Here is a 25,050-nt window from a genome sequence, read left to right on the forward strand (position 1 = left end):
GAAAGCAATTCAAAAGATTTATGAGCAAGATACATGAGTTTGTGACGGTTACGTCATGAGTCATGGGTTGTTTTGTAAATGCTGAAATTTTCTTTTGTTTTTATGCAATTTTTAAAAATTTTTCAAAATAATTTAATAACGGCTGTAAATTATAATGACGTCAAGAAAACTAAAATAATGCACGCACGTAAACGCCACAACATAATGCACGCCAAGTTGGAAGCAACAATAATGGCAATGGATGACGAAAGTTGATAGCAAGTCGATGTTGTACAGTATGTTCTTTTGTTATATTCCTCTAGTCTAGACTAAGGTAAAGTAAAAATCGTCAATTCTGTCATCTGTGCGCATAATACTGAAAGAAATGTTCACTTGTGTTCCTTATGGGAGCACTGTAGTCGTTCAATATAATAAAGGCTATTGGCTGACGTATTGCTTTTATAAATGACTTTACACTTTTAAAAGGGAAATGTTTTCAGTTTTGTGGAAATATTAACACTTTCTTAATTTGTTCTTTTGGATAAAAAATTACAACAGGTTTAAAACTTAAAATCTGCATTGTGGGAGTTTATAGTTTATAAGCGTATAATAAACTTCAGTATCAAAAGACACAAAATTGCTGTCAATCTGTTTAAGTAAGATGGCAACCACCATGGTAATAGTGGGCTTGGGGCTTGCTGGCTCTGCGCTTGCCCTGCGTACTTTGGCCAGAGCATCTGGACCACTTGCGAAGCAAATGGAGAAAACAATCGCAGAGCTCGGAACCGCAGATTACAAATATTATCGTGGTGGCTTCGAACCTAAAATGACAAAAAGAGAAGCCGGGTTGATACTTGGTGTCGGGCCGAGCACAAGTCAGAAGAAATTTCGAGCCGCTCATCGTCGAATCATGCTCCTCAATCATCCTGACAGGGGGGGATCTCCATACCTGGCTGCCAAAATCAACCAAGCGAAGGACATGCTTGAGCAGACATCAAAATAATATCAATGAAATATGTTATTATTTTCATTTGTTGTTTGTTCAATGTACAATTTTATGCACATTACTGCTGGGCTTTATGTAAAGTTGACTTTCATTCGTTGAGTGCATTTGATGCTCAAACAGTTTGTTCTTTGTGTCATTTTGTTTACAACAACATAGGGTTGAAATATAAATTAATCAATTATTATTCATCGCGGGAAACTAACATTTTAGTCAATAATTTTTTTTTATAACTTATTGTGGTTGTTATCTCTCAGTTGCAGTTGTGTTGTTCTCTTGAGCTGAAATATGTTGAATGTAAATGTTCGTTTGTATAATTTTCCCACAAGTTCTGTTGATGGAATGAAAAAAATTGGATTTGAAGATGATGAAATTGACGGAAGAACTTTAATGGCGAAAGTTTCCGAGACTTTGGAGATAAATGCAGATGACATTGGTGCATGCGTGGGAATTATTTCTATGAAATTTATCATAATCTTCTCCACTTTTCAACAATTGAAATATTTTTAAGGATTGTTCTTTCGTGGAAAAGAAATCAAGTCTGACGATAATTTGCTGACATCGTGTGGTTTTAAAAGTGGATGTTCTGTTCAAGTTCTGTACAAACCTCCCAATGAAGATCAATCGCCTGAGATTAGTCAGTTGTTTTAATTCAATGTAAAACAAAATAATGCGCATAATTCCTATGGTGACATCACAATGACAGGTATCAATCCCGAGAAACTTCGAACTTACATGCACAGCTTCCATGTTGTCATGAGCAACAGACACTACAAGTGGAAGACGAGGAAAATGGTTCGTGTTATTTCTTATTTTGTTAAATATTTGCAGACGTAATAAATTCCCATCTATTGCAGCTCGCCAAGATTTTAACTGACCCTGAAAAATTCCAACCAGTGTTAGAGGCAGTGTCCGGCCTGAAGCATGACACCGTGGCACTGGGTGGGTTGATTGACTTATTTTAGCAGCAAATGCTGCCTCCTTTGCACTATTTGATTTCCTTGCATTTTGACAGGAATATTAAAGAATCCCAGTTTATTTGCCCTGATCGTTGATCCGAAGAATGTAGATCGGTAAAACAACTCACGTATATGACTAAGTTATTTGACGTTGAGTGCGCAAGTGTCACTTGAGTGCTTTGTGTTAGAATCATGGAACTCAACACCAACCTTGCTGCAGCCATCATCCATCTGTGGTGGTTGGTGTCGAAGCAGATGGAAAAATCTTCAAACGAAGCATCAACATCGAGTCCGCAAGCGATGTGGCCACCTGGTGACGCTATGATGGAAGACATGGAAGTTGACGGCAGTGGCGCGGTAGTAATTTGCTTAAGTTGATATATTTTGATCCGGAAATGCTCAATTTAGAATCCTGCCCACACAGAACACATCACACCACCAGCAGCAATCAACACGTCCTGGCCTGATAACATCAAATCAACTCGCCCGTGCTCTCTCTGCCGCCACCTCCCCCCTTCCTGGGCAAATACTCTCACCGCCGATGGGCAGTAGCGCGTCCAGCAGCATACAGGTACCGCGCTTTGTCCTATGAGACTATAGCTGGTGTACATAGACCTTGTAGCTTCTATGATGTCTATGTCTTGTCACAACGCAGAGTCCTCAGACAGGCACGGGCTCGAGCGGTGGGGCCATGGACGGGGGAAGCCCCATCACACCCGATGTGTTCAGCATGGCCATGCAGCAAGCACTCGCACAGTGAGTTACATTTTGAGCTGAATATGAACCAACCATAACTTTGCTGTCAATGTTTAGGACACACTCCGAGCGTGAAGATCAATCCTCATCAGCACTTGCACCGGAAGTGATGGAGGTAAGATCAAACAACTACACTATCGCATCAATAGCAACAACTCGTGTGTTAAGCAGAGTTGGGTAAATTTTTCCGGCTAATGGCCGCTGGAGGCTAAATATTTTGTCAGCCATCAGCCGAAACTGTTCGTATAGAAGAGAATTTGGAGCAAAACGTTTGGCAACGCATTGACACATGCTGCCGTGGAGTCTGGCATGACACATGTAGCTAGCACCACACCACGCTTCTTGAGAATAAATTGTAGTTTTACCTGCAATTCAAAATGTTACTTCACAATTATAAATGTAACTCTTCTACAACTCCTGTTTCATCTGGTGATCTCATCATCATCTTCATCTGCTTAGAGTGGGCTGGAGCAGCTGCGAGGGATGGGGATCCTGGATGAGGAGGCGAGCAGACAGGCTCTCATCGTTGCCAGGGGCGATATCGAAACCGCGATCAACATCCTCTTCTCATCCGGGATGGACAATCTGTGAAGCGATGGGGCGACACACTCCTCTGTTATGTCATTATCACTGCAACTTTCCTACTCAATGTGTTCCTTTGCAACATTTTCACTCGGATGATTAAAACTTACAACATTTTCGTTATCTGGCAGTGTTGGTTTATTTCAAGAGTCACCTGTACATGGACATTTGGCAAGAAAGCACAGCCCATCAGTTATGTGATGTCGATGGATTGTACAAATATACAACAAATAAAGCGCCACCTTGTGTTGTAAATGTTACACAAACCAATTTGGAATGAACTGCGATGAAAGATATTTACATTTGTTACGATATGATTGAGTTATCACATTCTAGGATTGTGTGAGTTTCTGGCCTTATATTTAGAAGCACAAAGCACGTTATCTGAGCATCAATAAACATCATATAAACGCAAGTTGAACTTTTTGAAACAAAAAAAGTAACAAATGGACAGTTACTGTACCGCCCTCTAACGGTAATAAAATAAGAAGTTAAAGCCTTTACTTGAGCGAGCTTAAGCAAAATATGAAACAAATGCAAGCTTACAGTGCTGTGTACATCTAGATGGCGATAAAGCGCACACGCAAAGCAACGTCATTGACTGTAAAGCGATTTGATGACGTGTAAATTACGTCAAAATGACAAAAGCTCTTATATTTTGCTGTCATAAAGAAGTTAGTAGAATATTATTCATTCATCCATATTGAAGATATTCTTTTTAAAATGAATATTTGTCTTGCAATGAAGTGAGGTGGATTTAGAGTGGCGGTGGCCGTGATAGTAAGGATCACGTGATCAGTTCCTAATTCCCGTACGTTGTTAACAGCACCACGATTTAGCGCACGGATGCTGTGACACGTGATGACGACGTCACTTAGTATTCGTCTAAGTTTGTTAAATGCAAGCCTTTCATTTCTCTTATACCTTCACCTACGTCATCATGTTTCGTCACCATCGAGCTTCCTTCACGTCACAGCATCACCTCAGTACGTCATTCTGGCGTATCGACATTGAGCCGGCAAAGCAATTATAAACGAAGGCAGCCCCACATGGGTGAGGTTGTCACTGGCTTCAAGCAGGTTGGGAAAACAGGGGCTGAGAATCGGGTGAATGCTGCACCCCGGTCAGGTTTCTGGGGTGATTTCCCCCGGAAATATGCCGGATCCTGTCCTGGGTGGTTGGGATGACGAAGGTGAGGCTATCAAATGACGTAGGAGCTGTTGTTCTGGCTGGGGAGGGCGGGACCTGGAGAAAACGAAATAATGGGGTTATCGGAGCTATCAACGTCACAGTAGAAAATATAAAAACATGTAAACTACCTGCATGCCTTGTCCGCTGTAGTTTCGTCTCCGGTCAGAACTTGGAAAGCTTGGGGGCCTTCCATCGTGCATAGGGGTGCTGGGGTTCGATTTAGTGGGGCTGCCCCCACTTTCTGGGCGTAGTCTAGTAATGCCATCCTCGGGCACACTGTGATGGTGGGGGATATAGATTTGCTTGGTCTTGCTAGGTAACGTCGTGTGACCTTTATTGGGTATCATCATAGGGTCAAACCCGGGTGGCATTTCGCCCCTCATAGGGGTCCCGGGATTAGAGTGGGGAATGACGTGTCTGGGATATTGACCCCTGCGGTGGCTAGGCGTGTTGAGATCGCCATGGGGCGGCATTTGCACGGGGGCACTGTGGGTGGCGAAACCGTTCCTCGGCTCCTCGTATGCCTGGGGCAGGTTAAGGTGGAGTTTGTTTCGAATTGTCTTTGGGTCCCTCATAAGGACTTCTCCGTGTGACGTAGGTTCCTGTTCTTCGTGAATTGTAAGTGGAGGTTGGTGGTAAGGGGTGGGGCGTGACATCACAGGGACCCTATTCTTCTCCGATTCGCTCATGTACCGCTTGCGGCCCGCGTGGCCGTTGGGTGGTCCTGTTATGAATGGAAATTTTAAATTCAGTTTCTTTTGTTGCGTCATAAAGGTAAATCGAGCGGTAAACGGGATATTTGCAAAAAAACATTTTAGCTTAGTTGTTTGTAAACAATCTCCAATGAAAAATTTAATTACAGTTAAGATTCAGTTTCATCTCATTGCGTAACTCACCCATCATTTGCTGTGGGGCTGATTCCTCGAAAACTTCGTTCTGAGGGACCTGGTACTGAGGCTGCCCCTTAATCATCTTCCTTCTGTCGAGACTGTGAGTGCCCATGGGTACGCGCCGACCGTCGAACGCTTTACTGGGTGTTGGGTTCGGTTGAGGGGGGTTCGGCCAACCTGCTGGGATGGGGTTTGATGGGTTTTGTACCGGTGGGGGCATCGAGACGTAGAGGGGGTGCTGCTGCTGATGGTACCGGCCTGGCATGGTGTCGGCCACTTGGAGGGAGTGTTGCCGCATCAGCCCCCGAGCCCCCGGTCGAGAGTGACCCACTGTGTTGGCCCCTTGGTTGTCCATGCTGTATGCTCGGGGTATGTTGGGGTTATAACCCTGAAATGACATCGAACGAGAGGGGGCACTTCGACCCGCTTTACTTGGGGTTGGGGCGCTCGTGGTTATGACGTCAGTATCGGGTGGGATAATTATCCCTTCAGAGCTGTGCCCGCTGTCTGACCCCTGTCGCACATATTGACCTTCCTCGACCCCCATAACCGTCTCTGTGTACCCTGGCGGGCCTTCTCCTATTGGCACCGGTGGGTGACGTTTCTATAGCAACAACATGCGTCATTATAAATCACATTCACAAGTGATTGCTAGAATCTAACTGTATAACAATTATGACGTCATAATAGCCAACCTGGGGACTATGTTGAAGGTCATCAGGGTTTTCGGGGCTGGAACTTGTTGAAGGTTTCGAGTTGCGCGCTTTGCATCTCCCCCCCATGCTACTGCTGGTCGATCTCAGCTGGAAGTCATTGAAATTTTTAGAGTTATTACGTCACAAATAAGATCGCCAAACATATCTTGCGTCATCTACCTGCTTGCTTCTTCGGTCTGTGACGTCATCATATATGGGATCGGTGGGGGTAAGGGCGAGATCATTTGGGAGAAATGTCTCCTCTTCTGCACCACTCACCGCGCTCGTCTCCGTGATTCGTCGCGTCCTACGCGATTCTTCGTGGGTTGAAGTTCGATTCCTGTCATCAGAGCACATTATGATGTCACATGGAGTGCAAAGACTCGCAAGATGCAAGCAAAGCAAATATTATGACGTAATAAAGCTACCTTGCATGGCTGCTCGTGCTAGGTTGTCGCGACTTTGATACGTTTCTGCCGTTGGATTGGTTCGAAGATCTCCTGACGTCATTTCCGTTGGGCAAGGTCGTCTGAAAGAAGAGATAACAATCATATCACGATCACGTCATGATATATGAAATGAGAGATCACGAGTAGGTGGCCATGATCAAATGAGCTTATAGCGATGAGACCCAACAGTACGTTGAGTTGATGACGCAGATGCTCACCAGGATGACGTCATCCTTCTTGGACAACTTCCCGCCGCAATATCTCCTGTGGAGGGCGCACAAGCCCACACCGATGACGACACCGACAACAAAAGCGACCAATAGTAAAACGATCCAAGTCGTGAAGTCTGACGTAGTCGCCCCAGACACGTCATGCACCAACACCGGTGCGACAGTGACGTTGTGTGACGTGTCATTCGCGGCGGGTTCCACCTCCTCATTTTTAGAGGAAGGGAGTGGGCCACCAATAGAGGGCGCTGCACGGCAAATAGACAATTTTCACTTTTCAATTCCAGCCGTGCGATGATTGGTTAAATTATATTTGACGTAACAAACCTCCCAAGTCTGTGTCGTGGAATTTGCATTCCTCCATCCCGGCTACATTCCCTTCCAACACATCCTGGCGTGGTTGCGCGCCACTGGTACTATTGGCGTGATATTGGCTGTCGACGACCACGCAATTCTTCCCATCCCATCCGCAGTAAGGGTCTCGGGATTTGATGCAACTCCTGGAACAACAATCGACCGCGTTAAAATCTGTCGCGTTCGACGCAGGAGCCATCTCCTTGCTCACCTGCCACATGAGGTGTTGAGGGCACAAAGCGGGGCGCGAATGACGCAATTCTCGAATGCGACCAGCATGGACCCGGTTGGTTTGTCGAGATTTATCGAAAGGACCCTCCTGTTACAAAAAACAATTATGACATCACAAATCTGTACTTCACTCGATTGACATAGAAACAACATTGACGCACTTGTTCCCAGGTCCGCATCTGTCCTCGCTGTAGACCGACCTCTCCTCGATCAGGACCGACTCCGTCCCCGCTCCGAGGAGAACCTTCACAACCCTCCCATCGTCAGTGCCCGCGATGAAGACGGTGTAGATGGGGGTGGTGCCCGCTGTCGTGTCCACCACAAGCGCGGTCAGAAAGTTTCTGGAAAAATGAAATTCTTTCAACTCCGAAGAATCCTCAAATGAACAGAAGCTCTACGAGTCTACGGGACCAGTTGGTGGCGCTATCATTCGTCTATTGTCGTCACTCACCCGGAGTTTGTTCTCGAATAAAGAGGAATCGCGTTGTGTGGTTGCGTCACGTTGCCATGGAGATCCCACGCGTTGACGCTCTGGTACATTATGGGATGCTTGCGCACGAAGTTGAGACTGTGGTCGGATAATTTCCTTGGATCGCTCGCACAGCTGGGAATGAAAAAATACGTCATAATTATAGGTCTTTGAGCACAGGACCATGATCAACTATTACGTCAAAAACGACGTAATGGTACGTCATAAAGTATGATGTACCTGGCCACGTGAGGATCGGGGTAGTGGTCCTGCTGAGCCCAGTATTGTGAACTGGTCTTGGCATCGGTGAATTTCTCATAAAATGCGCCGTTCATGGAGGCTTCAATGTCCGGCAGAGAGAATGCGCAAATGGCCGATGCAGGGATGCTGTTGCTGTGAGGAGGAGAATTCAATGTGATGTGGTTAAGCTTAGGTTAAGCTGGGTGCCTTCATACTAGATCGAGGTTTGTGAATATCCAGCCCAACAACAACCCACCTGGGCGTGCTCATGAGAGCGAAAACCATTTTTGTCTTGCCGACCTTGTACCACTTGTCCAACGTCACCAGCTCAGTGACGTCACTCATCTCATTGAAGTAGAACGGTGGTTGTCCTGGCAACGAGCAATTCAATCTCGCTTTGAAGAATGACGAGAACTGATTCCTTAAATTGCGCCCTCCACCGTCGTTCTTGCAAACTTGACCGATGCGCGTGTAAACTTGCTGTAGCGAAATCATTAAGTTAAATTCCCCGCCAATTTTAAATTACTGCCGATTATATGAAGTAATTTAACGTACCTCTGATTTATCCTCGACGGAGATCTCGGTAAAAAACGAAAAAACTTTGTTCAAAGACATGCCGCCATCGACGAATTTAACGAAATGGGGACCTGGAACATAACAACCATAATTTATGGTCATTAACTGGCAATTAGTAACTATTTATTAACCAACACCAAGTTATTAAAGTTTTAATAAAAATTGGACGATAACAGTTTTCATTTCGACGACGTTCGACAAGAAGACTTTGCGTGACAAGTTTCTTGACATAGTCCCTTGTTTCTTACATCATAATGGGCTGTATTACATGTCATTACGTAACATAGAGTTCGGGTTTATTTTAGCAAAATGCTTATTGTTGCGTGAATGCTAAGAAAACGACAAGTACCAAATAAGGAAATGCAAATCTTTTGCAAATGCAGGTTGACCTTCAAGGGCTTCTAGCAATGGCGCCATTGCCTGACTTGGTGCATTTGAGACGAAAGTTAATTTGCAATTTTTACGGCAAATGTAAACACGGGCTGGCAAAGTCGAAGCCGCAACGAGTCGCTTTCGCTGATTTTCTCCGAATCGTCGGCAGTGAGCGACAAATTCGTCTCGATTCATGATCGAAGGAGCCAGTCTCTGACTAATGCTGGGAAACCGGAACAGTGTGACGTCGCGATTATGAGATCACAATCTCGGTGTTAGCGAACAGAAGAAAGAAAAAGCGGTTTCACTCCCGGATTCCAGGAAAGATCGCGATAAACAGTTTGAGGAAAGCTGGGCGCTCGCCTTTATTCCATTTTCGCCGAATCGGCTAAATCTGTCGCCAAAATAAACCTCAGCTGTGAAGTTACCATGACAACGAATGAGTGTCGCGTGTTCTCTACGCAACAATGGAAGCGGGATTATAGTGACAGGACGTTTGGGGCTGGTCAGAAAATGATTTATAAAAAGTCAACAGGAATCAAAACAACGATTTAATCCATGAATGGCGGAATAAATACAACTCTACCACGTCACAATAAGGATCCCGCTTGAATAAGACGACTGAGATTAGATACGAAGCAAAACTCAACAAGGGGCATTATCTCGTCATAATCGCAAGACAAACAAAGAAGTTGAGTCAAATATAGAAGACTACCATCTGCACGCTCCAGCGAGCACAGCGTTGAGGCTGAAAATAACTGGGTTTGACTCGAGGCTCTCCGCCTGGATTATCTGGCGTCAAGTGTAATGACGTCGGCAATCACGCTTCAGTGATCACGGTTACGGATCATTGCACACGAGCACGGTTCAGATGTTAAACAAATAAAGATGGTTTGTACCAGCCCTACAAGTGGATCAATCAGCGAGTTCAGATCGAGTAGAGCTACCACCGCACAATGCCCTGCCGCACCACAATGCAAACGCGGACAACTCACCGTTCAAGAAGGTCGCTTCACCGCTGGCTGTCCGCAAACTGGTGTCCCACCTTCTGCTGTGAACATTTCGGACGACAGACGACCGGTGAATGAGGGGATCGTCCCCGCGGAAGCTCGCCTGGGTCGCCGTGTACAGGTTGTCACCTGCGTGGAATATGCAAAGAAGATTATTCCCCAAAACAGCTTGAGATTTCGCTCAAATCTTAGCCTGACACCATGCTTAGCGATGCGGAACAACAGTTAAAGGGAACGTTCCAACTAGTTGGTTAATCTGCAAAATTATTCAATTTCTCAGAGTCGGCGCAAAGTGGTTTAAATTGGATAACAAGCAGTCAAAATAGTTCCTGGTCCTGGTAATTTGCAGGAAAATCACCACCCGCCCTTCCAACCACATCATGCTGGTTGTAATGACAACACTCTGCTCACGGTCGCCAATTTATTTAAAGGTTACCGACGCGTTTCTAGGAAGTGGCAAAAACATCGCCAATAAGTCGCTGCTTCGGCCACGGGCGTTTAATTATATCTCATCAGCGGAATCAGTGTTTCAATTCATAGATATTACCCAGGGGCTGAAAAAACAACGCGTCCATCGAAGGAACTCGATATTTACAGGACACACGATCATGTTTAGGCGATATTGGACACTGGCAGCGGGCGAGGCAAATGACAGTCGGCGCCAAGCAAACTCCTGAACGCGTTATTTTCAAAACAAAGCCACGCGAAATATCGAGTTTTAATTGGATTCGAACCAATCACAAACAAAACGGTGTCACGTTTCATCTTCAAATATATTCTACAAATCCAACGAACCTGACACAATGCTGGCTACGTCATAATCCGGGTCAAAGGGGCAGCTCAGCGTTCCCCCAAACTCCTGATTCAAATAGGACAAATTCCCGCCCTTTGTCAGCTGAAAGTTCGAGAATCGTTTTTAAGTTTACAGTAAAAACCACCGGTTGGTGAAGAACTTGCTGCATATCCAAAATATTGTGACATCACAATAATCCAACATTGTTACCTCATAATATCTACAGGTGGGACTGAAAGACTTGGTCGAGCAGACAATTACTCTTCGGTTGGGGGATTCCCCGCCGTGGACCTGCTTGAAAATTTTGATGAAATTTTGGCATTTCTTGCTGGTCTGACCCTTTTTCTGGCACAACTGGATGCTTGCGTCATCAGACTTCCACGTCATCACCTGAAACGTATTGCGAGTGTTATAATCTGCGATGCTGTGGAATGGCTTACCCACGTCATCTTTACAACGAGCTTGTTATTGACAAGAAAATTTGCGCCTTGAAGCTCGCTACTGAATATTTAAGACATTTTCATCACCTGATAACTTGATAATCTGAAGTGATTATTACGTCACTAAAGAAGTTTGAAAGAGAATCATGAAGTTTGCATTTTAAGTTTTGTCAAAAAAGCATTATAAACGTGTTTGTGGTGGCGCATGATGCTAACAATGAAACAATGTGCATTGTTTGCTGAAAAATGATGTTTATTTTGTCTTAGTTGTTCTGAAATCATCATGTGGTCATGAACAATCCATATTCCAATATCACCAAAATCATTACAACGCAAGTCATACTTAGCTGAGTAAAGTCAAATGCTTCACCTGCTTGTAAGTGACTTCGCCGGTTCCGCTTGACTGACTCTTCAAATCCAGGACAAAAATATTATCCCTGCGCAGAAAATAAAAATTGAAAGAAACAGAAAACCGTTGCATGACGGGTATGATCATTCAAGCATGACAAGGAATATGTTGTGATATCTTTCAGCTGCCAGCGCTACATTGAAATAGTTGATCGGTTCGTTGCTGTGCTTATGCGGTGTGCTGTGTGGGATAAGGCCGGGTTTGAAAAAACATTAAATTATTATTGATCTAATTATTCTAAGGCATCGTTGAAACAATCACAGCTTCAACCGCAATACTAAGGAATATTATTTCAACGTAATAATGGCCGGTACAAATAGATATTCGGTTAAACTTAAACGAATCTTGTAGACGCGCGAACATAGTGCGGCCAACTATCTGTAGAAAAAAGAACCAACTTCATCACTTCAGAGTGCTTCATACGAAGAGACCACTTTGTGTAGCATTGTTACCTCACAATAGACGCTATCTTACGTTTAAAAACTTGTATTATGACCGACAAAGACAACAATGCGTCATAAACCTCTTGGACACTGCAAACACATTAAGTTGTAGTGATAGCTGATGTTTGCAGACCCAGCGCAGATTTATGTTGAAGACAAACGCAAAGATGTCTCGGACAACATATACCTCGGTGAATCGTTAAACACAAGCTCCTTATGCCGGCAAGAAATCGTAAAAGTACAAAGCATTAATATGAAATATAGCAGAGATAAAGAGCTTTGTTAGAACAAATAAAAGTATCTGTCGTTTGTGCACTTCACACAATGGGGCTCCCCTGATCAGGCGTGTTATGACAGCGCTGTGCTATGCACACAAATCCACACGAACTACGTGATCTGGGTCTAAACAAACAAGTGAGATTAGAGATTTAGTTCGAAGACAGAACAACAATGTGTCGATGTGGTCCAGCGCCGAAAAACACGCCAGAAGCGCATTAACACGCGACTACATAGTGGGGTCACCAATTCAATTTCCATTAGCTCTCCGCAGAAGCAAAATTAAGTAAAAGACGCGGACACTCGACTTCAACTTTGACCTCGAGGATTACTATTCGAGCCCTCGCTTTCAAAATCTCACCTCGTGGAATTCGATCCGCCATGGTGACGTAATCACCATTTGATTAAAACGCGATTCAATTCAATTAAAAGTCGTTCAATCTCGTGGGAAAACTCGCAAGGCCCGCCCCCTCCCCCCGCTTATATCGAACCTCGTGGAAAGTGATTCAACGATTTGAGCCTCACCACCTCGCAGGTATTTTCAATACGAGCTGAGAACTCCAAAACCTTCAAAATCACAAAGTACAAATGCCACTGACCTGGCGTAAATGTAGTGATATCCGTCAATGCTGGTCATGCCTTGAAAGTTCTTCAACATTGGGAGAGTTTTGGCGGACTGGCCTGTTTCTTTGCTGCCACGAAACACTTGAAGCCACGAAGAATCTGGAAAAATACGTTTTCATATTCATAGATTGTGGTCAAACTGCTGATTTATCTAAATATTATTATTATGTCAGTGTCATCATTATACACACGTCACAATGAGGGTATTGGCCAATGAGGTTTCAGCAGACGAACATACGTCATAAGGTTGTCTGCAGTGAAAGATTTCGTTAAAGATCAAATTAGAAATAAATTAAAATCGGATATTTCTGAGAAATACGACAGTTGGTATAAAACATGACACCACGAACTTGGGTTCTTGTTTTCAAAGATATTTGCTCCTGAGCGAGCGAGCAACCGAGATCAACGGCAGCAACAGCGACTCGAGCGCGGCTTAAATGTTCCAAATTCGAATAATTTGACAAGATGAGCAGGTCGCGTGACCAAAGCTCGCTCCAAGATCAAATTTCCTTCGATGTCTGCTTCAACCTTCTCAGTCGCTTCATGGCTCGCCTGGCAGCCCCTGTTCGTCGTCATGATGAGATTACTTGCTGATGGTCGCCAGTATTTTAGGAAACTTTCCAGTCGAGCGAGAAAACAACAAAGCCAGGTTGAAAGTGGTTCCGCGTCACTTGGAACAAAATCATTCGCTTTGGAGCGGTTGTAATTAAATCAACGTAAAGCGAACAACTTCTAAAGCAGTTTTGTGAATGAATGTTGCTGCTATGTTTGCATAAAAACTTAACTTGTCAAAGTTCCAATTCCACGTTCTACTGCGACCAACACAGTAACTAGATGATAAATTAGCGTGGTCATGAAAATAAGCGTGACGTGTAATAGAAGTTGACTCAAGAGGGCAAACTAGTTTCCACGGTCGCCAAAAGACGAGCAAAGAGCCGACTGATCTCGAACTGGTCCGTCTCAAGGCGCAGACGACGCCGGTTATGTCTGGCTCGATCTCGACTTGATGAGATTTGTTCGGCCATTATCGCATCAGTGTTAACAACGCGATGATGGACGATGAGCATTGAACGACAAAATGGGATCAACTTTGATGGAACTTCGATGACGACACCTGATATGACGTCACGCACTTCGTAGGGAGCGTCAAGAGTATGACGGGGTGACCTCCTTGACATGAACAGGAGGAGGAACAAACATAATCGAGTGTCGTGCCAGGCCTTAAGCTCTCAGATTCAAGGTCAACGATGAAGCGCGGAAGGAATGGCCGCGGGTCAGCGCCACGTTGCAACCTGACACTTCAGCAAAGGTGGCGTGGCTGTTAAACAGCAAGCGAGGCATCCCGCCACAGAACAACCAGCACATAATCACTGATCCAGATCCAATGCATTCGCAGTGGTTCAGGGTGCAGCGCTGCACGAAGCAAACCAGAACAACTGGATATCAGCGAAACGTGACGTAAGATGACGTCTTGCGTACGTCACACCTGACCCAACCCAGCGAGTCTCCGAAAATGCAGCAAAGGATATCTGTGACGCAATAATATAGCTTGACAGGTGAAACCGAGGACAGTGGCTGAGATTAAGACGAGCGCATTGTGCGGGAGAAATTCTCCAACCGCACAACCGACAACAAACATGAGCTTAATCAAGTCCAAGTCATGAAAAATAAAAATTAAATAAATGTTCAACGTCACGCCACCCACGCGCAATAGAGGGCGTTAGTTGTTTGATCAATCATGAAGACAGATCAAAGTTTCCATTCATAAATTTCCTAAAAGACTTCCGTCGAAATGAAAACTTCATGAGTTGGTTTATGAAATAGCTGGGCTTTCAAAAAATCGCACTAGCAGTTATGACGTCGTCATCAATGTTCCGTCATAAACAAGTCCAAAGCAAAATATCGAGGAGAGATAAGTACGCCGAGATATAGTGCTAATAGTAAATGCATCGCTTAACTTTATGACGTCACACATGGAAGACAAAACCAGCAGGTCCGTGCTATTTAACCGACCGGTCGCTTCAATTATGACGTAAAGTCATGAGTTGTGAAGTTTGACTTGAAGCAGTAAATTCCACGTCACAACACCTGGTAACCTTTGAACGCTGACAGTAAGGTCACGACCCCCTTGAATAAGGTCAAGAGTATGTGTGACGTAACAATGGCGGTTGCCGTGATGTTCATTCAAGACAAAACAACCAGCGGTGCATGGAATGCAGGATCGCCGCAAGAAGCTTGTCAATGTGAATCAAGTTTGCGATGATGGACTTGAACTTGTTTTTTGGAATTGTTCATTTTACTTCGAACAACGAGACATCGATCCATTGTCGCGGTGCGAAGTAGCTTCGGGCGCCTTAACTCGAAATATAAGATGTCTTTGGACTTTCCACGCTCAGAGAACACTGGGCAGTTGGTGTTTGTGTTCACTTGTCATTGTTGAGTTGAGCAACATGACCGCACACAAGTGATGGAACGAGTTGACGCCGGAACACAGCGGTCAATGGAAAGACTAACTTGCATGCGGTCTGTTTTACTGGAAGCGCGAAAAATCGACGCAGCCGCTTGTTTATTGATAACTTCTCGTAGCCCTTCCCCGGGGCGGTGCTGCAAAGATCGCTGTCTCCTATCATCGCTCTAATTTTATCGCGTATTTCGCTTTTTATCGCCTAAATGCCGAAAAGACTCGACAGTGGTGAGTTTATATTCGGTCCGACACTGAAGTTTATTTTGAAAGTTAATATCGTCGCGTTTTGATCTCGTCGATGTGAAGTGAGCGCAGGAAAAAGTTTCATGAAATTTAAAGCAAAAACACGGCACCGCCTGAAACATCTCAATGAACCGATCATCGAGCGTTTTCTCACTTCTGCCATATTCAAAGCTGCAAAGCGATTGGGACAATGCGACCATTGTTCTACGCGGAAGGGAACAATTACCTGCTCGTTACGGTTATTCGATGGATATTCTTAAGTAGATCAAATTTATGAACATAATTGGGCTGCTTAGTACCAACAAGTATCAGAAGCAATAGATAAATAGCACATTGTGATATCAATGTTGGTTATTATGAGGCAATAATCAACCAATAAGCGAAGCCAATAATTAACTAGAAGATTGGATTGTGAAGAGAAGTTAAAATTGCGATGCACCGTATATAGCACACGGTCATGTATCTTAATCGACGTCATAAACATTAACTGAATTTCTCAGAGATGCTATAATTTGAGCTCAGATCAATAATCGCGCGACATTTCCTGCAAAATCTTTTCTCAAATGACGTAATAATCACATTCCTAAGAACAATCAAAAGTGACGTCTAATCTTTAAAACTTTGATTCAAAACCAGTTAACTCCTCCGGGTGGTTGATTCCTTCGAGTTTAAATTAAGCCAATCAAGTGGCAGATAGGAGAAATGATGAGATCTGATTGGTAGAACAAAATAAAACCCCTGGAGGGAGAGAACCGATGAAGAATCATGACGCGGAAGATGAAATAATGAGAAGTGACTCTTAAATGTTACACAAATGAAGCGGATCGTGAGAAGAGGAACGACGCGACGCGCGATTGCCCTCTCTTCTCTCCCCCCCATGCACAGTAGGCAATTCCCGATCATTTAAATCTTTATTGAAAAATAACGAAATTATATTGGAAATGCTAAAAAATTCTTCACTTCGATCATAATAATGCAATCTCAAACAGCGATCTTGTACTGATTTAATGGAACTAATTCATCACCAATTTGTAGATGACCTAGAGATTACACAGAGATCAAATTCAAAATATCTTTGAATGAAAAGATGTTTTACGTAAAATTCTTGCAGGAAAGTTTAATCGCCTTCATGCCAGGTTGCAATGAAATACGAATCATGTCCATTTCAAGCAAACTTGGGCAGAAGCGAGACTCGAAAACTAATCGTTAAATTTGGAGGATTTTCTCCCGAACAAAACAATCCCGGATATGACCAAACAATCGCATTAAAATAAAAACAACAAAACTAAAGCTTGTAAGAATTATTATTGACGTGGTGATAAAAATGAACACCCATCACAATAACAACCAATCAAAAGGTGACACGTAACAACAAACGACCACGCGAAAGCGCGATTTGTTGAAATAATTCTACAAAGATAAGAGATTGACTCGAATTAATGAAGCGTTGAAAGCGAAATCAAACAAACTCTGTTTTAAGAAAAATTTCAACATGAGTTGTCGTTGGTGTATATCTTGCCCACCTGTCTGTAACCCGCCTATTTCTAACACTTCTACTTGCGTGAGCTCTGAAATCTGCACTGAACTCGAACAAGTTGTTTCCTTTGACGTAATAACATCAATCTATTTTGTCATAAACACTTAAAGCAGAGTTTATTTGGTAGACAGAGGGACGAAGGGTTCATTGTAACCCTCATAATCCTTGATTACGCCTCAAAGTAGGGATAATATCATAATATGGGAGGTTGGCGTCAAATGAAGTGACATCACTACGATGTATTTAAACAAACACATATTGTTGGAAACCTGGCAAGCAATCTACCTACATTATGACGTATATATGACGGTACAAACCTTCCAACTTATAAACGTTGATTGGTTCTTTATCTTTCGGGATTCTTCCCATGGATGACTGGATCAGACAGAAGATGATATTCACAACGATCAGTGCAGTGGAGACGCGCATTGTATCAAAATTCATCATGCTTTAAGTTGAACTCGTGTGAAAATAAGGTTTAGTCCTCCATCGGTGGATCACTTGTCGCAATTCGACGTCAGGTGTTTCGCGTGCACGTGATTAGAAGATAAATCAGCTTTAATCGAAGTTGTACTCGTACTTATAAGATTTCTATGAGGACTGCGCTCAAGAGATGGTGACGGCGGTGAAGATGGAAGACACAAAGTTTCCTTCAACAAGTTCCGTAAAAAGCGAATCTTATGACAGGTCCAATTATCCTGAAATAGAAAAAATGTTTTGGGTGAGACCTTCCATGTTTATGACCTCATAATACAATTACTAATGTCCAGCTGTTGTAACAAGCACATAAAATCTGTCAATCATGATAATGAGCTGGTTTCAACCTTAATCGCCTCACTGTCAATTTCGCTTAAATATCGGCTCATTGTGATGAAAAAACTGCTATTTCTTAAACCCTTTATTCGTTAACAATAACCGTTTAATTAATGAAGCAAGCCTTGAAATTTTCAAGTCTAAAAAGTTTCTGATCTTATCTCAAGCACTCCAGGCGTTTCTTATGATGTCATAAAGCTTCTTGTTTTCTTCTCTTAACATCAGAAACTGACTATGACGAATATTCACGCCCCAGTGAACACTGCGGTGGTTTAACGCAACATTCTCCTGCTAAGTTGAGGAGAAGATTTGGACAGAAACACAGAACAGCCATTAGCTGAGTTTAAAACACAGGTTCAGTGGCTTAGAGCCTTAAAATGTGGTTTAACATTTCTCCAAAACTTCACCCTCAAACCTTACAAGAGTCAACACGTTAAAGTCTTACGTCAAAATAGCCATTGTTGGATCATACACAAGTTATTATTTAACCAGCCGACAAGAAGTGCTGTGGTGTTAGAACCAAAGGCGTTTCAACAAGAGCGAATATAATACGACGAGTAGGCCTAGATTTGTCCAAAACAACTTTTATTCGGCCTCTTAACGAGGTGGGCAAATAAAATTAATGTTAACATCGGCGACATTGATAGCGGTGGTTTGTAATCGTGTCAGCTTAAGTTATAACATGAGCAACGCAATTATGGAAACTATCCACGCGAAACCGCACAAACTTCCATGCACTCGTTACTAATCACCGAAAAATTCATATATGATGACGCAACAATGCGGTTGCTTGTGACGCGTAAAAACAGTCAAGGTTCATAGAAAGACAACTTCTCCTCACAAATTGAACCTGCTGCCACATGCCCAGCTTTATGCTTAAATTATGCCCAGATTTCATTTAAATTTGTTTGAAGATCGTGAATTGGACGACAAGTGTCATTGTCAGGCTGATTTATGACGTAATAAACAAAGACAGTTAAAACCGTTCCTCGGTGTAATTATCTTTCAACGAATCAACAAAACCTTCAGAGTAAAATTCAATCCGACAAACACATGACCACTGCTGCACACCTGTTCTTATCTTCAACTTGGAACAACTGGACCACAACTATCGACTTGGAATCGCTACAAGTAATATGATATCTGTGGTTGGATCCAACACAACACAACCGCCTATCATATATCTTTGTTTCAGTGCTTTCTGGATATGAGTTAAGCCCATGAGAGCTAGGATCATATTCAGAGGATACTTCAACGATCCAGTCATGAAATAAGACAAACAGCAGAAACCACTCGACGTGAGCCAAACTTTACTGAGCTTTGACAATTCGTAAATTCTACTTTTTTTAATTTTAAAAATTTAACTTCGCGGCTTATTCTCGGCAGAAACACAAAATGCCATAATTTAGCAAACCTGCCGCTGAATTGGCCGTTTTTGACCCAGATAAAACCATCACAAATTGCAAACATGCATCCCGCGCAAATTAATGGCTTTGAAAACCAAGAATTAGGTCATTGTAACGTCATAAAGCCTATTGTGCGCGTAATGAAGTGCATGAATAAAACGAACACACCATGCTCGTAATACGAATCCTACACAAGCCACACAAGAATTTCAAAGCGGCTCGTTGATTAATTTGAATTGAAAGATATACGTTAGTCCCATCGTATAGAATATAGATAACTGGACTCCACTGACTGGGAACACGACCTACAATGAGCGTTTAATCGAGTTAGGAATCGTTTGCAATAAAACAAGCGCTTCCACAATTATTCTCAGTCCGACATCGGTTACTATTAAACAGGCGATGAAAGACGAACCAACTACGTCACAATTCATAAAAGGTGAGTTGTTTGTGGTGGGGGCGGCGGAGCGTGACCCACGGTCGCGTGCGATAATATGATGTTTATTGTCAAAGTCATTAAAATCACAAAGCGTCCGCAAATCGAACTGCACGCTTCAATGACGTCAAATTAGACTGTTGAGGGGTTGGAGCAGAAGAAAGATCGCGACACTTTGAGCGCGATAAGTGGGTTTCCTCCCCACCCCCCCACAATAAACCGCTCCCTTATTACGTCTAAAACGAGGGGAACACAACAGCCAATTAGGAGCAGAAATACAACGATGTTCATCACGTTCACGGCCTCAACATGCTCCTTAGATCTTTGAAAAGTCAAGAAGCGATTTTCCGCCGCCAATGACGCGAGACCAGGAACTATAAACATCAAAATATCCAAAACACAATTTCTCGGTACGCCTATGACTGGATGGCAAGTGATGGCCATAACAAGCCACTTAAGTCATTGACAAGGATACATCGCGGAATAAGGAAATCCCTGGAGATGTTCATGGGAGGGTCGTCTCTGGCTTATTTGGCAATCGGCTTCGCGCAATAGAGCCGTCGGCAAATATTATCCCCCCTCAGATTTGTTTGAGCTGGGTCATCCTGTGACCATAGGTCGTGTACATAATGACCAATCAGGCTATGACTAGCCATCACGTGATCGCATCAGCCGTATAACCGGAAAGTAGTAATGGACAATTCACTTTAATCGAGTCCATTATTTCATCACACTGTACTCAGTGAAGGTAATAAACCGTAACGAAGATAGTGACGTCACCAAAGGGCGCCAGAAGGAAACCCCTGTGTGACGTCATAAACAACATTGTTAATCCATAAAGCTAGTTAAAAGAACAATATGCGAGCGGTAGAAGAATATTGCATCTATGAAGGTTATAAGGCCCCAGGCTATGAAAGTCACCATGAATCACTGCTACGTAACAATTACCATTGTTCGGTCGTTCTTACGTGTATATAGTGCACTTACGTTAAATATCTTTTTGTTTTATTGACCGGTGACTACAACTATAGCCCCATAAAATAATTACACCAATGTCTGTTCTACGTCATAAAACAAACGAAAATAGAAGACACTTTCCGCGTTTAAAATAATGTGGTGGTAAAATGTGAGAAAGCGATTTCCGCGATGTAACAAAATTCAATCGCGCACCTACGCGTCAATTTAAAGTGAAAACACAGTTTATAGGCTGTCAAGCTCATTCTGAGAGCTGCACAAGCCATAAATTCTTTAAATAAACTTTAAATAGTTTCAAGGCAACTCATGCAAGTATGGCTGGTGGCGCGGTGTGTTCTTTCAAGGTAACTTTACACCAAATCTTTTGTGTAGTTTAACCACCGAGATCGACATGAATAGAAGGCGGTGCGTGTTAAGTAAACAGCAATCCACTATATGGCGCTTCTTATGGTCGGTCAGCTCATTACGACTGTAAAACTTCCCTCTCTGGATGGGCACGTCACCATAAACAAGACTGACTTGAGTCAAAGCAACTTTGCTGAGGTTTGGCTTCGGCGCCTCAACCAACTCCCCTGGCTGTCTACAGTTTGCTGACTGCTCTTGTAGCAACTGCAAATAGTGCGCTACGTAGTGATACAAATAGTGCTGCATATGCGACCTTACAGTGCAATTTGCTATGAATGGAAACCACGGTCTACTCTAACATCGAGGAACTCTTTCTATATTTAAACTCGCAGCTTACAGAACCGGTCAATGATAAGCGGACTAATCGGACGGACGTAAGAAAAATTCCGACGAGAAAAAATGATCCATATCTTATCTAGATTCCGTGAAACTTCGGAGCCAATTTGCCACAAAATTACAGGCGATGAAAGTCGATAATTATCGTGAGAAGGTGCTCATTATAAACCATCGCGTTATCATAACTACCACACGCAGCCTTTCGCGCTTGGACTTTATCAACGGGCTTCAAGTGCAAGCTGTATGAGCGATAACAAGTGATTCTGTTCGTACAAAACCACTTGAAGTCGAACAATGATAGTAGGGCCGTATATAGCCTGCCAGACAGATAGTCGTTGGACGTAGCGCGCGATCGTATTTCTCTTCTGCAATAAATCACGTCACAATCTTAGAAGTTTGCAGCAGTGAAGCAGCTTAAACTCAAACTTATGCTGTAAATCGACGGCAAATATCTGCTCACTGCTGTGCGCTCAGGGAAAACTTTTTTCAAAGTAATCTGTTTTGAAAAGTGCTGGTTGGCCCAACTGGATGCCACGGTCGCGCATCGCTGCAAAAAACTAGAACGCTTTTCTGTCAAAGTCTTCTCTTGTCGTTCTGGCTGAACAGTCAGCAGCGAAACCGCGACGAGAAACAATGAAAGAGAGAAGAAGTTTCGCGCCCAAACAGCGTTTTTCTCGCCGCGACGAAGATTTTAAGAAAATAAGAAACTGGGTTGTACGATTTCGCTCTAAACCGTCGAATGCATTCAAACTTTCTTGTAAAAACATCAAAAAGCATAACCAGAGACAGGTTCAACTTTTATTGTTGAAATTCTACCTAAAGTCTTGATGAGTTCTTCAAGAATAGATCAATTTGAAATTCTCTTTCCCGGATAAAGTCCAACAACCTGGTGGTTACAATTTCAAGTAATCTTATCAGAAAACGCGATCTCAATCGCTGTTGTCAGCAAACTGCTCAGTCATCCGAGCGGAACCTTTCTCCTTTCAAATCGCGAATGAGTTAAACAAATTCAAACAGGTACATCAATGATGCTTTTTATTGGCGTTATTTGAGTTTACAGCGATCACCTCAAACATCTCCCATCAGCAACTAGGCTGCATCCAACACAAGTGGGAGGATTGAAAGCAAAAGATTCGCAAAAAGCGAGCGACAAAATTTCGAGACTTATCTGCGGTTTCTCGAACAAGACGGCCTCAGCGCAACAGGTCTTGCAAGATATTGGTCGAGTTTGCTCAATTTACTTGCGACCGCGGAAACATCCGACGATAAAATCAGCGACTTGTGTACTTTAGCTGGCTCACTGGTGACCCCAGACCATAGCAGCTTGCATGGGGTCTAAACAAACACTGGCAGCCAGAAAGCTTGTTTTGAAGCCACGAGTTACACTAAATCGGGCGCACCGGCTCATTCGCTACAATCGCGGTGCTGATAAGGCGATTTGGAACAGTTGACTCATAATACGACAACTTAAACACAGAGTCTAAACGGTTTTAGACGCACGTTGGCATCCATCCACTTACCTGACCATAAAATTTAATTTAATTACCACAAAATAATGCTCACGTTAGCATGCTAATAAGTATGCTAATACTCATTACAATAAAACTGAACTTATAGTCGCGTAAAATTATGTCCGTCGTGTTGTTGCGGCCTCATTAACCTGCCTGAGAAGTGGTCGCGTGCGTAAAACTGCACACACGTGTACTAGGGGTAATTTTACGAACGTTTTCATAAGTTTCTACGCGTTCAAAACCACAAATTTTGACATCTTCGGCCAACATCATGTTTATTTGCCTTCATAGAAGCGCGCAAGCACAAACAAGGAATTGGAAGCGTTGATCTGATGAAAACATTAAGTTATCGGAAGATTTAATCTCGCACAAGTTGTCGAGAATCGAATTCGATGAAAGATCGATCAGACAATACATGATTATGATGTTTCGATTGGGGATTTTCCCGTCTATGACGAATAAGTCGTAGTAGCTGGTCTGAGGCGATCTGACAATCGAAGGCTTGCCCCCTGTCGCGGTTCACTTACAACATGGGTCTTGGTTGATGTAACAGAGACCCCGGCTATGACGGGGCAAGAGCTCATGTCACGGGGCGCAGTCAAGCGTGAAATGAAGACAATCAGGGGTAATTAAGCGAGAAGGGGGAGGGGCTGTACGTTTGGGTCCAATTCACAGCAAAAGATGGAAACAGGGTCGTGACTTGGATAATTTATCGCGAATTTATTTTGTCTGTCGCTGAGATATTCCTGATGTCGAAGAAATCATTACAAGGCAGACAGATGGATGCTTACATACCTATAATGCTTATACACACGCCCACCATATAGTTGATATACTGGAACCAAAATGTGTAAATATAAGCAGATGAGTAGGTTATCATCTGAATCGGGTCTGAATCTATTAAATTATTGTCTAAACTGTAAGCTGTAAAGCATTATTTCAATAACATATTTGTCGTCATTCACCTCATTACAATCCATGCCCGAATGTTTGAGCTCTGTCGCCACCTGACGGATGTGCTCGGTCTCTGAACGATGACGTAATTGAATGATGGCGCCGATGCTTGATGCTGGCACAAATCTGCTTGAACAATTCTTATAAATTAATTTTTATAATTTAATTGTCCAATCGTGCATTGATAATGCAAGAATACAGTAAATTTAGGCTCACAGAAATACTTTAATGACGTGTATTTTTCATCAAAACCACAGTTTTTCCCATAAATGAGCAAACACACCTCACATTGTTGTCTATGCAGGAGGCTAGGTTTCTAACTGAACAGCAAATCCATGACGTCAACATTCTGCTTTGTGAGTCTTCTATCCCATCAATATTCACGTCATAATGGCATCTTTACCACGACACTTACAGCTGTGGTGGTGAATGTTCATATCCCAGGCTGTTCTGAATCTTTTGCTGGTATGACGTTGGTTTCCATCCGGCGCTCATCCACTGCTGAATACGTTCAGCTGGATTTGCTTCAAAATCAAAAATCTTCTTCGTCCACTTGTCATTGCTTCAAATTTCCTCCACTCGAGCCACGCGGTCAAGTTCGACTTACATCTGACTTCGATTATGACGTAAACGAACATATTGCAACGCCACCGTACACTACTGTGCAGCCCTGGTGCCAGCATTTCATGAAAATCTTCAACGCGAGTTGAATCTGAAATCTGCTAAACTTTGAAACAATGACAGGAAATAAATCCACCAACTCATCGTCCGTCTGGTTCGTGCTTTGCAGCAATCTGCACCTGCACATGATGCGTTCACTTTATCAGCCGCTGGAAACATGAACGAGTCAAAACTTAAGCTACTGTAGCAGGGTCGCGAGAACTTGAACATAAATTAATAAGAATTGTTCATTAGAATCCCGCCCAAAACACCTGGTTCAACCAACCTCACTGCGTCTGCTGACATGGCTGTACACTTGCCAGCGTTTGCATCATTCATGAA

At 43.2% G+C, this 25,050-nt stretch overlaps 3 protein-coding genes across 3 annotated transcripts; 2 read left to right on the plus strand and 1 right to left on the minus strand.

Annotated features, from left to right (window-relative positions):
• The first annotated feature begins 514 nt into the window (after positions 1-514).
• LOC143445283 (mitochondrial import inner membrane translocase subunit TIM14-like) lies at positions 515-1,239 on the plus strand. Its single transcript, XM_076944265.1, has one exon. It carries the CDS (start codon positions 641-643, stop codon positions 980-982), a length of 342 nt encoding a protein of 113 aa, XP_076800380.1. The 5' UTR covers positions 515-640; the 3' UTR covers positions 983-1,239.
• Positions 1,240-1,269: 30 nt separating this feature from the next.
• Positions 1,270-3,520, plus strand: LOC143445282 (ubiquitin-like protein 7). Its single transcript, XM_076944264.1, has 10 exons — positions 1,270-1,418; positions 1,494-1,619; positions 1,689-1,777; positions 1,840-1,924; positions 1,998-2,055; positions 2,130-2,298; positions 2,366-2,512; positions 2,597-2,697; positions 2,755-2,812; positions 3,157-3,520. Exons 1-10 carry the CDS (start codon positions 1,271-1,273, stop codon positions 3,286-3,288), a joined length of 1,113 nt encoding a protein of 370 aa, XP_076800379.1. The 5' UTR covers position 1,270; the 3' UTR covers positions 3,289-3,520.
• LOC143445281 (uncharacterized) lies at positions 3,394-24,946 on the minus strand. Its single transcript, XM_076944263.1, has 22 exons — positions 24,332-24,946; positions 24,060-24,174; positions 17,530-17,910; positions 12,944-13,067; positions 11,587-11,653; positions 10,987-11,166; positions 10,779-10,878; positions 9,969-10,112; positions 8,581-8,672; positions 8,282-8,505; positions 8,026-8,178; positions 7,768-7,920; positions 7,478-7,657; positions 7,297-7,404; positions 7,059-7,231; positions 6,723-6,979; positions 6,484-6,584; positions 6,236-6,395; positions 6,056-6,163; positions 5,367-5,964; positions 4,599-5,194; positions 3,394-4,524 (listed from the first exon to the last, which is right to left on the minus strand). The coding sequence occupies exons 3-22, from the start codon at positions 17,657-17,659 to the stop codon at positions 4,351-4,353; spliced, it is 3,822 nt and encodes a 1,273-aa protein (XP_076800378.1). The 5' UTR covers positions 17,660-17,910; positions 24,060-24,174; positions 24,332-24,946; the 3' UTR covers positions 3,394-4,350.
• Between the last annotated feature and the right edge of the window lie 104 nt (positions 24,947-25,050).

Source organism: Clavelina lepadiformis, chromosome 2, assembly GCF_947623445.1.
Source record: "Clavelina lepadiformis chromosome 2, kaClaLepa1.1, whole genome shotgun sequence".
Lineage (NCBI taxonomy): Eukaryota > Metazoa > Chordata > Ascidiacea > Aplousobranchia > Clavelinidae > Clavelina > Clavelina lepadiformis.